At 47.7% G+C, this 16,173-nt stretch overlaps 1 protein-coding gene across 1 annotated transcript in view; it reads left to right on the top strand.

Annotated features, from left to right (window-relative positions):
• CABP7 (calcium binding protein 7) overlaps positions 1-14,279 on the top strand; it is a 55,978-nt gene extending 41,699 nt beyond the window's left edge. Inside the window, exons 2-5 of the mRNA XM_028710732.2 lie at positions 1,021-1,164; positions 6,208-6,320; positions 8,493-8,646; positions 12,489-14,279. Coding sequence (XP_028566565.1) covers positions 1,021-1,164; positions 6,208-6,320; positions 8,493-8,646; positions 12,489-12,616 — 539 coding nt within the window. The 3' untranslated portion in view covers positions 12,617-14,279. The remainder of the gene's footprint in view (positions 1-1,020; positions 1,165-6,207; positions 6,321-8,492; positions 8,647-12,488) is intronic.
• Positions 14,280-16,173: the final 1,894 nt, after the last annotated feature.

The raw sequence follows: 16,173 nt of genomic DNA, 5'->3' as shown, positions 1-16,173 counted from the left end.
TCTTTCCCAACATCAGGGTCTTTTCCAGGGAGTCTTCTCCTCTCATGAGGTGGCCAAAGTACTGGAGCCTCAGCTTCAGGATCTGTCCTTCCAGTGGGCACTCAGGGCTGATTTCCTTAAGAATGGAGAGGTTTGATCTTCTTGCAGTTCATGGGACAGGTAGCTGTTCTAAAACGTTATAAGCATTCGAGATCCAACTTGCTTCCATCATGGGGGTTCAGAGCAAATCAAAATAAGGTTGAATAACACCATAGCCATTTAGGGGTTTTAGTTTAGAGAGGTGGCATCATAGAAGTTTATAAAATTGTGTGTAGCATGGAGAAAGTAGATAGAGAAAAGGTTTTATCCCTCTTTCATAACACTAGAACTCAGGGACATCCAGCGAAGCTGAAGATTGGAAGATTCCAGGCCAAGACCTCTAAAAGGAGTTGTGTCAGGAGCAGCCCTGTTCTCATGCCCAGGATGTTCTGAGAACAGCATGTTGAACTAGATGAACCACTGGCCAGATCCAACAAGCTCCTCTTATATTCTTATATTCTCTGGTAGGGATGGGTGTGAGATTCAATTCCATTAGTATCAAAAGGCAAACCATCTGATTCTCATTTTCCAAAACAGTACTGGACCATTGAAATTTGCACTTTGCCAAATGTTGAAATGTAGCATTGTGTTCAACCAAGTAATGTGTTCAAAACTGCATATTCTGGGGTAAAGTGTGCATTAAAATGTATACATTTTAAAAAACAATAATAATACAAAAATGCATTCTGCTTTGCAAAACCGTGTACGCTAGGAAAAATTGCATACAAATATGCCTGTGAAGAGAAATTCGCACTAAAATTATGGTGAATTTTGATGTGGACTTGTTTCTGAAAAATTTGCTGCCTGATGTGGAAATGAGGAGAAGTAAACTTAAAAATGGAAAAGAAAAACGAGAAACCAAAATTGACAAATATGCCTATCCGCAAGGCCTGGTCACAAACCTTAGTAGCCTAAATAACAACCTATTCCCTCTCCTTGCAGAGATCCGTGAGGCATTCAAAGTTTTTGACCGGGACGGCAACGGTTTCATCTCCAAGCAGGAACTGGGCACAGCAATGAGGTCCCTTGGCTACATGCCCAATGAGGTGGAACTGGAAGTCATCATCCAGAGACTAGACATGGATGGTAAGACTTTTTGGAGGGGGGTGGGGAAAGTTTTAGATGCTCCCCCTCCCCTTTTTGTTGCTCTTCTCTTTTGAATCAAACTCCCTGTTTCTTCTGTGTGCTCTCCTCCCTGACTAGCCTTCCCCCAATCTGGTGTCCTCCAGATGTTGTGGACCAGCCAGCAAAGACTCCCACTCCTAGAGGAAGAAATGGCATTTGGGAGGAGTGATCTGTCCCTGAAGGCATAAACGGCTTCAGTCAAGTCCCAGGCACTCTAGGAGCAAGTAGCTCACTTAGAGCTCTCCATGGTGCTGAAAGTACTGGCCAGCCTTGTGCTCATTTGTCAAATCCCTGTGCCTTCTTCCTGGTGCTACTAGGCATGGATGTGGGGAACAGAGAGGCGACATGTTTCGGGGAGGGTGCTCAATCTTGATCCTTCTTATCCCACCTTCACCCCACACCTTTCCCCCTTCTGTTTCTAGCTTGCTCAGCCAGGCTGCCTTCCCTCCCGTACTGAACTTCATGAGCGTCCCCAGCTGATGTGCCTCTAATGTGACCATTGCCAGAGCTATTACAGATTTGATGTCCCCCAGCTAAAGGGAATATTTGTCTTTCAGAAAAGAGTCTCATCCCAGAGTTGTAAAAAAAGGTTGACAGCTCCATAAAATTCAAGCTGCGAATTTGCCAGCGCTCAGAATTGCTCTTATCTCTGGGCTGCTTTCCATGGAAGGGATTGATATTAAAGGTGGCAAAACTGACCCTACTTGGCTGGCTCCAGAGAGTAAGCCAACTGGACCACAGATTCAGGAAGGGCCCATTCATAGGGGCAAGGGGCACCCATGGAGTAGCTGAATTCTATCCGTTCTTTGGCTTGTCTACCTTATGTGATGGCCCCCATTAGCTACTGTTTTAGAAGGCTGCAGAGAGAGGCAGGATTTTCCCTCTTGCTCCACCTGAAGCTGCTGGGAGTTGTAGTCCAAAATAGCTAGAGGGCACCAGCTTGGGGGAGACTGCTTAATTAGGGGAAAGACCATAGCTGAATGGTAGAGCTTCTTTTTTACATGCACAAGATCTCAGGTTCAATCCCTGGCATCTTCAGGTAGGACCAGGCATATCCTCAGTCTGAAACCCTGGCGAGTTGCTGCTAGTCAGTGTAGACAATACTGACCTAGATGGACTCATGGTGTGACTCAGTTTAAGGCAGCTTGCTACATTCCTAATTGTAGCTCTGTGGTAGAGCATCTAGTTTGCATGCAGAAGGTCCCAGGTTCAATCCCCGGCATTTCAAGGTAGTGTTGGGAAAGTCCCTTGGCTGACAACCTGGGGAGCCACTGATGGTCAGTGTAGATAATTCTGAGCTGGATAGACAAGTGGTCTGACTCAGTATAAGTTAGTTTCCTTTGGCACAGCACATGCATTGCCTGACATCTCAGGGTAGGGCAAGGAAACCCTGGAGAGCTGCTGTCAATCAGCACAGATGATACTGGAGCACATGGACCAGTGGTCTGACTCAATATAAAGCAGCTTCCCATATTACTAACTTTAGCTCAGTCAGTAGAGCATCTGCATTGCATGCCAAAGGTTCCGGGTTCAATTCCTGGCATTTCCAGGTGAAGCTGGGAGAGACCAGTGCCTGAAATCCTGGAGAGATGCTGCCAGTCAGTGTAGATGATATTGAGCTACGTGGACCAAGGTCTAACTCAGTATAATACAGCTTTCTATCTCCATCTTTTAGTAGCAGTCAATTGTAGGTGCATGCAAAGGAAAGCCATGATGGCAAAGTGGATTTGTGGAGCAGGTGTCTGCACAGGGGTATTATCCAGCTCAGTAGTGATGCCTTGGCTGGCAACTCCTGTGTGCCAAGGGGGCTTGCCCTGGAAATTGGTTCTCTCTCACACACACAGCCTGCTGGTTTGGCCCAGCAGTTGGGGAATGACAAGTATCTTTCTGAGCAGCCCAGTGGTGACTCTAGGTAATCCATAGTTTCTGGATAACCCAGCCCACCTTGGCTCTGCACTGGCAAAAAGCACATCAGCTTGGATAGGGACATTATTTTCAAATATGGTTGGGGAAAATAGCCTGAGACCTCAGAAAGCCACTGCCAGTGAGAGTAGGCAGTGGTGGACTAAGTGAACAAGTAAGCTGATGTGGTCTAAAGGAGTTTCAAAAATCACCTCTGATGTCTGAATTGATGCTAAGTTCACAGCCTGAAAACAGCTTTAGTTGGAGGGCCGTTGCTCAACAGCAGAGTATCTGCTTTGCATATGCAGAAGGTCTCCCAGGTTCAGTCCTTCATTGCACACCTTTTGGTGCCAGGCAAAAACATTCCTCTTTAAACAGGCCTTTGGCTGATGGATGTCTAATGCCCTTTTAAAATGTGTTGAGGGCAGGGGTTATAGGGTTGTTCTTGTTTTTATCTTGTATATTTTGTGTTTTTATTTTGTGATTTTATGTTGTGAACTGCCCTGAGACCTGTGAGCATAGGGCAGAATACATGTTAAACAAACAAACAAACAGCAGAGTATCTGCTTTGCATATGCAGAAGGTCTCCCAGGTTCAGTCCTTCATTGCACACCTTTTGGTGCCAGGCAAAAACATTCCTCTTTAAACAGGCCTTTGGCTGATGGATGTCTAATGCCCTTTTAAAATGTGTTGAGGGCAGGGGTTATAGGGTTGTTCTTGTTTTTATCTTGTATATTTTGTGTTTTTATTTTGTGATTTTATGTTGTGAACTGCCCTGAGACCTGTGAGCATAGGGCAGAATACATGTTAAACAAACAAACAATCCATGACATCTCCAGGTAGGACTGTGAAAGACTCCTTCTGCCTGAAACCCTGGAGAACCACTCTGTCAGGGACCGGATTGAACAGGAGGAATGGGCAATGAGCCCTCGGTCTGATCGGCTCCACTCAGAAGAGGAGGGGGAGTCAAAAGAGGAGGGGGAGGGGAAGTTTTGTCCACCCACCCACCCGACCCCCTTCTCCAACAGTTTCAGGATGAGAGGGAGACAAGGGTGATGTACAGCTGAAAGAGGAAATGCTTAGTTACGAGATAATAGAGGAGGAGGGAGAAGTTAGAGAGCAGACAACAGAGACTTCCCTGGAGAGTATGGGAGATTCTCTAGTCCAAGGGCTCACTGGTCCCTCCGCATTCAAGAACAGAGAATGTAGAGGGATGTGATTCCTATGAGTTCCTGTAGCTTTCCAGGATGTTGTGGGAGATGGAAGAGGAGGGACTCAGAGTAGCCAATGTCTCCTATGCACAGAGACATAGATCCTTTGTCTTGCAACCAGATGACTGAATAAAAAGCCGTAAAATATGAACAGTTTGTTCTTCTTGCCTCTGAGGCTACCAGGGGAGGAGAGGATACTGTCAGGAGCTTGTCCCTGACAGTTCAGACAAGTAGGACCCTGGCAGAGACACATGCCTGACTGGCATGTTCCCTCCCTCCTGGTCAATCGTTCGGGAGCTTCAAAAGCTTTCTTCTGCCCAAACATCACAGCGATCGATGCCAACAGGCATCGGCACACTTAAGGATCCGCAGAGTCTTCGCAGCTTGCGTAACAGACCTCAGCAACTCAGCATTTTGGCTAATCTACCTTACTTACATATAAACACACACGGAGCACTGCAACATGGCTCCCTCTCTCTCTAGCATCAGACAGCAAAGAGAAAAAAGACAATAGTCCCACTTCATGGAACACAGTAACACAAACATCCTGTCTCCATCACTTCCCACTCTGTGGAGTCAAAACATACAATGTCATGTGATAGACAAAAATCCCATGACTGCAATCACGGAGCAGGAATTCTAACAGATACTCCACGCTTGAAACACTGCCAGTCAATGTAGACAATGAACCAATGAACCAACCAGTCGATGAACCAATAGTCTGACTCAATACAGTGAAGGGACGTAGCATCTCCTTTGCATGCCAAAAGTCCTAGGTTCAATCCTTGGCATCTCTGAGTATGGCTGTTCTCCACTGAAGATGAGATGGGTTCTAGGGCAAGGGTGGTACCTCAGTGGTAGAGCATCTGCTTTTCATGCAGAAGGTCCTAGTTTTGATCTGTGACATCTCCAGGAAGTTCTAGGAAAGACTCCATCCTGAACCCATGGAGAGCAGCTGCCAGTCAGTGTAGACAATGCTGAGCTGGATGGACCTATACTCCGACTCAGTATAAGGCAGCTTCCAGTGTTCCTGCACTGATCAGCTGGAGAATAATATACCTTCATTTTCTGCTGCTGCCTCTGGGCGCCTTTGTTGCAGTGACAGATTAACAGAGCTGTCTGTGTAATGGAGATAATTAACTCTGGCATTCCCCAATAATTATCCAGAGGCCATGCCAGCTCATCTGATCTACTCACCAGATCACCAGGGTAGATAGAAGATCCCCAGAGGGATGGTGTTTTCAGCCCAACTCTGTTTCCTAGGTTATTGACTTCCTTGCTGGATTTTAATCTGTGAGCTGGTTACCTAATGGGCTTTTTAACCTTTGTGCCTGTTTCTTCAGGGGCAGCAGGGAATGGGGGGGGGGGCGGTCCAATCAGAAGGAATGGCTGTTTGTCAAGGCAGCTGGGATGCAAGATCAAAGGCAGTGAAAGGCAGTGTGTGATACACACGGCGACAAAGCATCCAGCTAGCATATATATTTATCTCCTAACACATGCACTAATGGGAACTGACTTGGTGGTGACTGACAAGGGGTGAGATATATAGGGGTCGTGGCAAATAGCTTGATGAAAATGTTGGTCCAGCCTATCAGCTGTGGAGGAGAAAGGTGAATTCAATGCTTAACCCGAGGTACTATTTCTGGGTTAGCGGAGTCTGTAACCTGAAGCATATGTAACCCGAGGTACCACTGTACTTCTAACACTAGTATGCCCATTTGGTTGTTTTCTATGATGCATTGCTAAGAACAATTATTGCCTTCCACAAAGAAGTTGCCTGCCTGTGAATTGTTTTTACTGATTTTAGTATTGCATTTTTATATGATGTTAACCTGCCATGGGGACCTGGTGCTGCCTCGTTTTCACCTGTGCTGGTGTCTGTCATTTCCAGGCGATGGGCAAGTGGACTTTGAGGAGTTTGTGACGTTGCTTGGCCCCAAACTTTCCACATCTGGCATCCCGGAAAAATTCCACGGCACTGACTTTGACACTGTGTTTTGGAAGGTAAGGAAACACCGATTCCCGCCCCCTGCCCCTGAAACCTGATGGTTTGGCCCTCTTTCTTGATTTTACTGCAGATATATGTACTGAAGATGCGTATTTTCCCGTTTTTCATGGTGACTGGAACTGCTGGTTCACACCAGGAGGTAGGCATCACCATTTTCCTTAATTATGTCATGCTCCTTCATGCTTCCCAGCTCAATTTCCATCTCACAGAGGAAGGGAATGGGGATTCTTCAGGGTGTTTCTACATTTTATGGCAGCCTCCCCTCAGCCTGGTGCCATCCATGTGTTTTGGATTACAACTCCCATCAGACCCAGCCTGCATGGCCTTCCACTCTTTGAGGTAGGGATGGAATCTGGGAAAAGTGATGGTGAAGTCATAACAGGTTTCAGTCATCATTGGAGCAAGCAACTCACTTAGAGCTCTCCATGGTGCTGAAACTACTGCCTGCCTTGTGCCTTCACCATGGTACTGAAACTACTGACCTGCATTGTGCCCTGTGGAAGGACATTAGCCTATCAGGGATGGTGGACCTGTGGTCCACCAGATGTTGCTGGACTACAGCTCCCATCATGCCTGACCATTGGCCATACTGGCTGAGCCTGATGGGAGCTGTAGTTCAACAACATCTGGATGGCCCCCACCTCCCTATCCCTAGCCTATATCAAATCCTAGAACAGCCTTCCCAACCTGGTGCCCTTTAAATGTTTCAGACTACAACTCACATCGGCCCCAACCATGTTCTTATCTACCCTACCATCATACAGCAGTGCTGGTTTGGGGCTGATGGGAATTGTAGTCCAAACCCTCTGGTTTTGTAGTCCAAAACCAAGTTGAAGGAGACTGCTGTTGGGTTTGGCACCCTGTCTTTAAAACAACGTCCATAGGATCACTTTTAGCAAATCAATATATCAAAACACTCTATTCCCTCCATCGTTTTCAAGTAGCCTCATTTGTGCAAATATGCCACACAGCCAGTCTGTGATTGCATTGCCATCTTCCTTTTAAAAGATCCCTGGGTCTAGAATTACAAACACCAGTCATTGACTAAGGAGCTTCTCTCTTTTATCTTAAGATTCATAGCAGTGAGCCTGTTCATGCAAAGCCCTAACAATGGCTCGGTAGTTTCTTCACGTGAACCACATTCCTCTTGGCCAGGGACGGAACACCATTTCCAGCCAGTGGGATGGATATTTATTTATTTATTTAAAAATATTTACATCCCGCTGTATCAGAAAAATCCGTATCAAAGCAGTTTCAAGCAATAAAACCATAACAAAGGTTAAAACAGACATCAATTCACCAGTAACCATTTTGGAAAGATGTACTCTTAATTGCCTGCATAGGCCTGGCACAATAGTAAGGTTTTCAGCATAGAATATGCCTGGTGAATATTGGCAATGAGTTCCACAAGACTGGCCCAGTAACATTAAAGGCTCAGTTTCTTGTTGTTGTCAAACGAGTCTCAGCAAGTCAGAGAATGGCCAACGATGCTCCTGCAGATGATCTCAGATATTGATCTGGGGCATAAGGGTTCAGGCGATCCCTGTGGTACCCTAGAGCTAAGTTGTTCAGGGCTTTGTAAATTAACCTTGAACCTGGCTTGGTAGTAGATGGGCAGACAGTGCAGCTGTTTTAGCAATAGTGTCTCATCTCCTCGACCAGAAGCTCCTGGCCACTGCATTCTGCAGACCCGCACAGAGTGCATTACAGCAATCCAGCCTCAATGTTACCAATGCATGGACTACAGTGGTCCGGCTATCCCTGTCCAGGAATAGCTATAGTTGATGAAGCTGATAAAATGGTCCCCCAACCTCCCCTGCCCAGAGCTGCTTTGAGAGCTGGATAGCGCCACCCACCTGTCAGTCACCTGACATCACAATGCCATCAGGTAGCATATTTCCCTTTGCCCATGTGGTTTGAAATGGAACTGGAAGTCAATCCTTGGATACAACCCAATTTCCCATCATATCCAATCATTGGTCGTGCTGGCAAGGGCTGATGGGAATTGTAGTCCAAGAGCATCTGGAGCATCTGGAGCATCTGGAGCATCACATTGGCTAACCCTGGTGTACGTGTGTGTATGTGTGTGCTCCCTGGCTCAACCAAAGCTCCATGCAATGGATTCAGGAGCTGTGACCATCCTGTGACCACTGTTCCTACCTCTGCAGTGTGACATGCAGAAGCTGACGGTTGATGAGCTGAAGCGGCTGCTGTACGACACTTTCTGCGAGCACCTCTCCATGAAGGACATCGAGAACATCATCATGACGGAGGAGGAAAGCCACATGGGGAATGCAGAGGAGTGTCCGGTTGATGTGGAGAGTAAGCAAATCTTTGTCAGCACTTGGATCACTGGGTGCCACGGGATTTCAGTTTGGGAGCCATGGGAATCATGGGAGCCATGGGAGTTGGACATCAGCTCCGTATGTACCCTTCTACCAGCTGGCCATAAAAGGGAACTACATGCCCTTCAATCCCATAGGCAGGAGCATCTAGGTAGAAGCCTTCCAGCCAAGGTATCAGGTAATGGGGAAGGAGCCAATCATCTATAGCTTCTCCCTGTAGATAGGATAAGGGTTCTTTAAACTGAACTAAAAGTACTCTGGGAAGCGGGTGGCGCTGTAGGTTAAACCATAGAGCCTAGGACAGGGGTCTGCAACCCGCGGCTCCGGAGCCGCATGTGGCTCTTTTACACCTTTGCCGCGGCTCCGGGGCGAATACTAGTGAGGGGAGGAGGCACATTGTGCTCCCCGACACTCCCCCCTGTGGCGGGCACTGTACTTGCTGTGACGTCGCATGGGGGCGGTGCGTGCGTTAGTCACGCACCGTCCCGACGTCACCTTCCCACCCGCTGTCAGATCGCAGCTCCGGAGATATATTTGTTTTAAATGTCGCAATGGTTTTGCGACTCCCAGTTTTTTTTCTCTTCGGAAACGGGTCCAAGTGGCTCTTTTTGTCTTAAAGGTTGCAGACCCCTGGCCTAGGACTTGCCAATCATAAGGTCGGCGGTTCGAATCCCCGTGACGGGGTGAGCTCCCGTTGCTCGGTCCCAGCTCCTGCCAACCTAGCAGTTCAAAAGCACGTCAAAGTGCAAGTAGATACAGTGGTAACTTTGGTTACATACGCTTCAGGTTACATACTCTTCAGGTTACAGACTCCGCTAACCCAGAAATAGTGCTTCAGGTTAAGAACTTTGCTTCAGGATGAGAACAGAAATCATGCTCCGGTGGCACAGCAGCAGCAGGAGGCCCCATTACCTAAAGTGGTGCTTCAGGTTAAGAACAGTTTCAGGTTAAGTACGGACCTCCAGAACGAATTAAGTACTTAACTCGAGGTACCACTGTAGATAGGTGCCGCTCCGGCAGGAAGGTAAACAATGTTTACGTGCGCTGCTCTGGTTCACCAGAAGCAGCTTAGTCATGCTGGCCACATGACCCGGAAGCTGTACGCCGGCTCCCTCGGCCAATAAAGCGAGATGAGCACCGCAACCCCAGAGTTGGTCATGACTGGACCTAATGGTCAGGGGTCCCTTTACCTTTACCTTTAAAAGTACTCTGGGAAGCCACATGGTTGTCCCTTAGTACCTCTCTCCATCTTCCTAGATCTGATCCAGGACTCAGAGGGATGGGGAACCTTTGGCCCTAGAGAAGTTGTTGGACTTCAATTCCCATCATCCCTACCTAGCTTAGCCAACAGTCAGGGATGGTGGAAGCTGTAGTCCAGCAATGTCCAGAGGGCCACAGGTTCTTTATCCCTGCAGTACTATATACCTGGGCAAGAAGCAGTTCTACAGGGTCTCTGGCTGGTATGTTCCATAGCCCTGCTACACCAAAAGAACCAGATCTTATGCATAATGTTCATAAAGTCCAGGCTGTCCTCAGGATAAATTGAACTAGACAGCAACCCTCCAGCAGGTACTCAGTGGTTCAGGAAGCTTCCTCACCTAGAGACCCTCACTGTTAAACTGAGTGGGGCAAATTAGCTCAGCAACCACCAGTTGTCAGGAATTCAACGTAGGACCTTCTGCATGCAAAGCAGATGCTCTACCACTGAGCTACAGTCCTTCATTGATGTTCTTCACTTTTAACCCACTGGCTATAGTCAGTCTCTATTCCCATTCTCCCAGCTATTGGGGTATCCATCCCTCAGGCCTTCCTTTCCTCTCAACCTATTCAGGGGCATAAGGAATGGTGGGTGGCGCTGTGGTCTAAACCACTGAGCCTCTTGGGCTTGCTGATCAGAAGGTTGGCGGTTCGAATCCCCACGTGCTTGCTCTGTCCCAGCTCCTGCCAACCTAGCAGTTCAAAAGCAGACCAGTGCAAGTAGATAAATAGGTACCGCTGTGGCGGGAAGGTAAACGGTGTTTCCGTGAGCTCTGGCGCTCGCCATGGTCCTCCATGCACCAGTAGCGGTTTAGTCATGCTGGCCACATGACCCAGAAAATTTTCTGTGGACAAATGCCGGCTCCCTTATACTGAAAGCAAGATGAGCACCACAACCCCAGGGTCACCTTTGACTGGACTTAACCATCCAGGGGTCCTTTACCTTTTTACCTTTACCTATTCAGGGGCATGATTCACCCGCTAGCAGCCAACCTCAAAGTGGGGAGGGAAACCATCCTTTTGGGTTGTCTTCTACAAAGGCTGTAGTATTTAACCCTCCTTAAGAAACTGCAGCACCTGGGAACCAAAAGGAAGGGCAGAGCAGGTGGTTAGCTGTTCAGTGTCCCAAAAGGATTGAGGACTGGGACAAATGTCCCACATGTCCCATGTCGATCCGGCCCTGGCAAGGCCACAACATCAGCAAGTCCTGTCTGTTCCTGTGCTAGATCTTGCTCACTCGTCTTTTGTTTAATTAGGGAAGTGGTTGTTCTGTTTAGGCTATGAGCTGCTTTGAATGCCAATGGTGGCTGCAAGGGGACCAGTGGAGAAAGAATGGCTTTGCATGCCAAATCACACCAGCCCAGAGCGGCGGGGGGTTGGCAGTCAGTGTGTAGGAAGGAGCAAGTCTCAGAAGTTGGATATATCACTAGAAACAGATCCCCAGATATTGCAGGGAGCGCAGGGGCTCCAGGTTGAAGATTTCCCACGGGCATCTGTAAGAACAGGATACGGGACTAGATGAACTACAGTGGTACCTCGGGTTAAGAACTTAATTCGTTCCGGAGGTCTGTTCTTAACCTGAAACTGTTCTTAACCTGAAGCACCACTTTAGCTAATGGGGCTTCCCGCTGCCGCCGCACCACCGCTGCGCGATTTCTGTTCTCATCTTGAAGCAAAGTTTTTAACCCAAGGTAATATTTCTGGATTAGCGGAGTCTGTATTAGCGGAGTATTTTTTTTAAAAAAAAGATTGGAGTACATTCCTAATTTACTTAAAAGACCACTGTAAACAGTTAAAATCATTGGCAGGGATGTAATGACACTTGTAATGTGGAATTAATGATGGTAACTATGGATATGTAACAGTTAGATAACGGTAAAAGATGCAGAAAATCTAATTTTATTCCATGTTTGAAATGGTTAAAGATAAAATGTATAAAATTTTGTAAAACACACACATACATACATACATACAGTGGTACCTCTAAGTTATGAACTTAATTCGTTCCAGAGGTCCGTTCTTAACTTGAAACTGTTCTTAACTAGAGGCGTCCTTTCGCTAATGGGCCTTTTGCTGCCACTGTGCTGCCGGCACACGATTTCCGTTCTCATCCTGGGGCAAAGTTCTCAACTCGAGGTAATTCTTCCAGGTTAGCAAAGTTTGTCACCCCCTAACCGAGCTGCCCGCTTGGCAAGTCCCCGCGCACTGCGCTAAACCGGCGCAGAGCAGCGCGGGGACTCGCTTCCATGGCGCCAGAAATCATGTCTGCGCAGAAGGAGACACCAGAAATTGCATCTGCGCAGGCGCAGGCACTGGAAATCGCACACGCGTGCGGAATCTGGCCTACAGAGGGATCTCCGCTGGAGTGAACCAGCCCAGGCGAGATAAACCTTGCCAACCCCTGGGCTAGAGAATCTTTAAGCTGAGCAGGTATCCTTTTTCTGCCGCCATCTCAAAGTTATGCCACTGACTTCTATGCTCTCTCTTTTCTCATTCTCTGTTCAAACCACCCTCCTCCTCCTCCTCCTCCTCTCCTCTTCACCTTTCCTCCCTCTTCTTCAGCCTGCTCAAACCAACAGATCAGACAGACGTGCGTCCGCAAAAGCCTCATCTGCGCCTTTGCCATTGCGTTCATCATCAGTGTCATGTTGATTGCTGCCAACCAGGTGCTGAGAAGTGGGATGAAGTAGCCACAGCTGGAAGGATGGATGGATGGATGGATGGATGGACGGACGGACGGACGGACGGATAATTGGAGAGATGGACTTCCTTGAAGAACAAATGGAGAAAACAAACTATACATATCTATAAATACCTATAGCCACGAGGGCCATGGGTGGGATAGGGGGGGAATTGTGATTCCTCCACGGCAAGCCTCCTGCACACACACCCATAAACCCACCTCCCCTCCCTCCTGTATTTGGAGGGGGGGCTCCCCTCCTTACCCGAGATGCTGCTGTCTTCTCTCAGCAGATAGCATGGTCTCCCCCTGGGGTGGGTCTAGCTCAGTCCGGCTGGGGAGTCCCTGGAACCACCCCCTCCCCACGGTGGAACTTTTAAACTCAACTTTAAAAGCATGTTGACGTGCATGGAGACCCCACCCCACCTCCTAAAATCTGAGTGATGCAATACCGTGTGCTTTTATAACCAGATATTAGACTCCTACAAATATATATATATATATATGAAATTATTATTCTTCTTATTATTATATATAATATACATATATATTTATGATAAACTGAATAATCAGTTAAGCAATACACTTGCGTCAGGATTTTCCAATCTGAAATTCAGGCGCTGCATGAACATTATACACTCCAAGGGCTGGACACGAATCACTTGCTGTTTGTATTTTCATCCGACCTCCCCCCCTTCCCAGCAGGCCCTTTGGGGGCATCTATGCACTTTTTTCTCCCCGCCCCCTACCCTCCCCAAAAAAACCTGGGAGGGAGGGGCTTACTAGAGCCTGTTTTATGTGGACCTGGGGGTTGTTCAGATGGAGGACGCCGGCCAAAGGTCGGCTTGCTCAGAGGGGGAACCGCGCCTTGGTGTGGCCTCTGCAGCCGTTCTCTTCCCCACTGCATGCGAACGAGCTACGGCAGGCCACACCAGGCGCGAGGAAATCCCTTCTTCCTCCTCAAGGGGGCGCTGGGCCAGAATGTTCCAGGAGACATAAGAGACTCCACCTCCTTTGTGCCCTGAGCCATCCACTCACGACGGTGTCACATCCTGTATATATAAACAAAGGTGTCCAGAGAGCACCACTGACATCACCAACTCCGCCATCTTTCCAGCTGCAAATTTCCCTTCCGCTAAGCCCAGTATAACGTCACCCGGCTAGAAGGGAGGTCTCTTTTCCAACAGTGTTTTGTCTTGAGGTGGAGACGTCTGAGTGATGGAGATATCACTGCTATTCCTGGGCAGCCTGCCTCAGCAGTTAACTATTTCCCCTGTTGTTTTAAAATAAAATAAAAAAGAGGAAGGAAGGGGAAAAAGAGAGAGATATCTATCTATATATATATTGTGCCTTATTTCTGATTTGAATTTGTCCAACTTTTAACTTGCAAGCTGTTGGTTCTTGTTATACTATGGCTAGATCAAAGAGACTTTCGCTCTTCCCATGCTTTCTTTCCATGAATGTATTTTGTGCCGCAATGAGTCAATTCTTAAACTTTAAAGAAAAGCCAAGCGGGTCCTCTTCCTCAAGTCTGTTGCCCTTTTCCGCTTCTGTTTTTTGGAAATGTGCTCTGCTCAGAAAAGTACACCAGAAGCTGGTACGTTAGCATAGTATGGGGCACTGCCCCACCAAACTCAGTCTGTCGTCAGCCAGCCCCTATCTGCCTGCCTTCTTACTTGCAGCCAGTCCAGGGCGGGAGGTGGGGGTGGGCAGGGGAGACCTGGCCATAAAATTCCTCCTCTGTAGTCTCATCAGTGTTGCCCTTGTAGAACTCAGCCGGAAGGAGGATGGAGACAAAATTAGAATTAGCTGGCTCTGCATGCCATTGGCTCTGGCGCCCCCTAGTGTTGGGCTCCCTGCCTTCCACCCAACAATCCCTATGGGCACCTTCGGGTCACGTTAAATTTAATTCAGCCTAACACTAGAGCTGTTGAGCAGAAACCCCTCATGTGCATGAGAGGGGGGCCGTAGGATCGAGACTGAAGCACGTGCCAGTCACAACCCCTCAGCATTTGGTGTTCATCAGAAAGGGCCTTCCATGCATCACAGGTGGTTGTACTAGATAACTCTTTGGGTCCCTTTGAACTCTACAGTTCTATGATTGTATGCATGCAGCAGTGAGAGCGGGGCATGTTGGTACTGGGGGCACAGCCAGTTATAGTGGTCCCACTTAGTGCATGTTGAGAAAGTACAGATATCTGAACAGGCAGGTCCCCCCAGATACATTTTGCTGCCTAAGTTGATGGAGAAGACAACTCCCTGTCCCGATTCCGTGTATCAAAGATGACTGGACTGCCTGTTGAATCTTAATGCAATGCCCTCCAACAGAGAGGAATTGGCCAGGGGGTCTTAGGAGGAGCAGCCGGGGGCTGCTGCCATGGTTCAAGGATGCCTTGTCTTGCCTACCGGTAGAGATGGCCCAGTGAACATTCCCTGCTTTGCAGTGAGTATTATATGCCGCAGAAAACTGATATGTCTTCAGTGTAAATCCACTCATCAGTTTGAGGTTTAGACATCATGCTGGCTAGATGAATCATGCATCTTTGGGACAGCACTTGTAGCCCGAACATCAGAAAGAGATGGAATTGTTAGTAACTGTATTGTGAATCAAAGCTCTGGTCGAGGATAAGGTGAGACAGCTCAGGCCTCTTTGCTGAGCTACATTTTGCCTGCTCTTGGGACTGGCCTAAGCAAGCAGTGGACATCATGGGAGTTCTCTGCCTTGAATTCCTGTGCATTTCAGATATGTGCATGTCCATCAAGGGGATGGCTTGTATGCATGACTAGGCCACCCAAGACACAATACCAACAATGGAACCCTCCTATTGTGTCAACCTGTATCATGGTTTTCTATGGAGTTTTCACATGTTCAGTTTTTTTGTTGGCAAGTGTGCATTGGCTGCTTTTAGGGGGAAGCTAGTGAATGTCCATGAATGGCTGATTATGTGAATGAAGCACTCCAGCCGCCCACTTTGAAGAGGTGAATCAGAGGCAACATTATAGAGGTTTATAAAAAGCATTCAAAGGAAGGAGGAAGCGGAGAGAGAGAAAGGTTTTTCTTCCCTCTTTCATGACGCTAGAACTTGTAGAAATCCTATGAAGCTGAATGTTGGAAGGTTCAGGACAGACCAAAGAAAGAAGGTATTCATGAAGTTTGTAGTTAAATTATGGAACTCCCTTCCACAGGAGGCAATGGTGGCCGCCAACCTAGATGGGTTTAAAAGAGGATTGGGCAGATTCGTGGGCTGTCAATGGCTACTAGCTAAGGTGACTATGCTCTGCCTCCGGTCTTGGAGGGTATATGCCCCTGAATGCCAATTTGCTGGGGCTCAGAAGTGTGGAATGTTCTCTTTCACTCAGGTATATTATTATTTATATCTTACTCATTTCATTTACAGTCATACTTCATGTTACATTTGCTTCATGTTACGTTCTTTCAGGTTACGTCCTGCAGCGACCCGGAAGTACTGGAAAGGGTTACTTCCAGGTTTCGCCGCTCGTGCATGCCATGCGCCGAAGCGCTAAATCGTGCTTCATGCATGCACACAAGCACCAGGTCACGCTGCA

Source organism: Podarcis muralis, chromosome 16 (assembly GCF_964188315.1).
Source record: "Podarcis muralis chromosome 16, rPodMur119.hap1.1, whole genome shotgun sequence".
NCBI lineage: Eukaryota > Metazoa > Chordata > Lepidosauria > Squamata > Lacertidae > Podarcis > Podarcis muralis.
The sequence above is the reverse complement of the archived record's forward strand: the minus strand, read 5'-3'. Positions and strand labels throughout refer to the sequence as shown.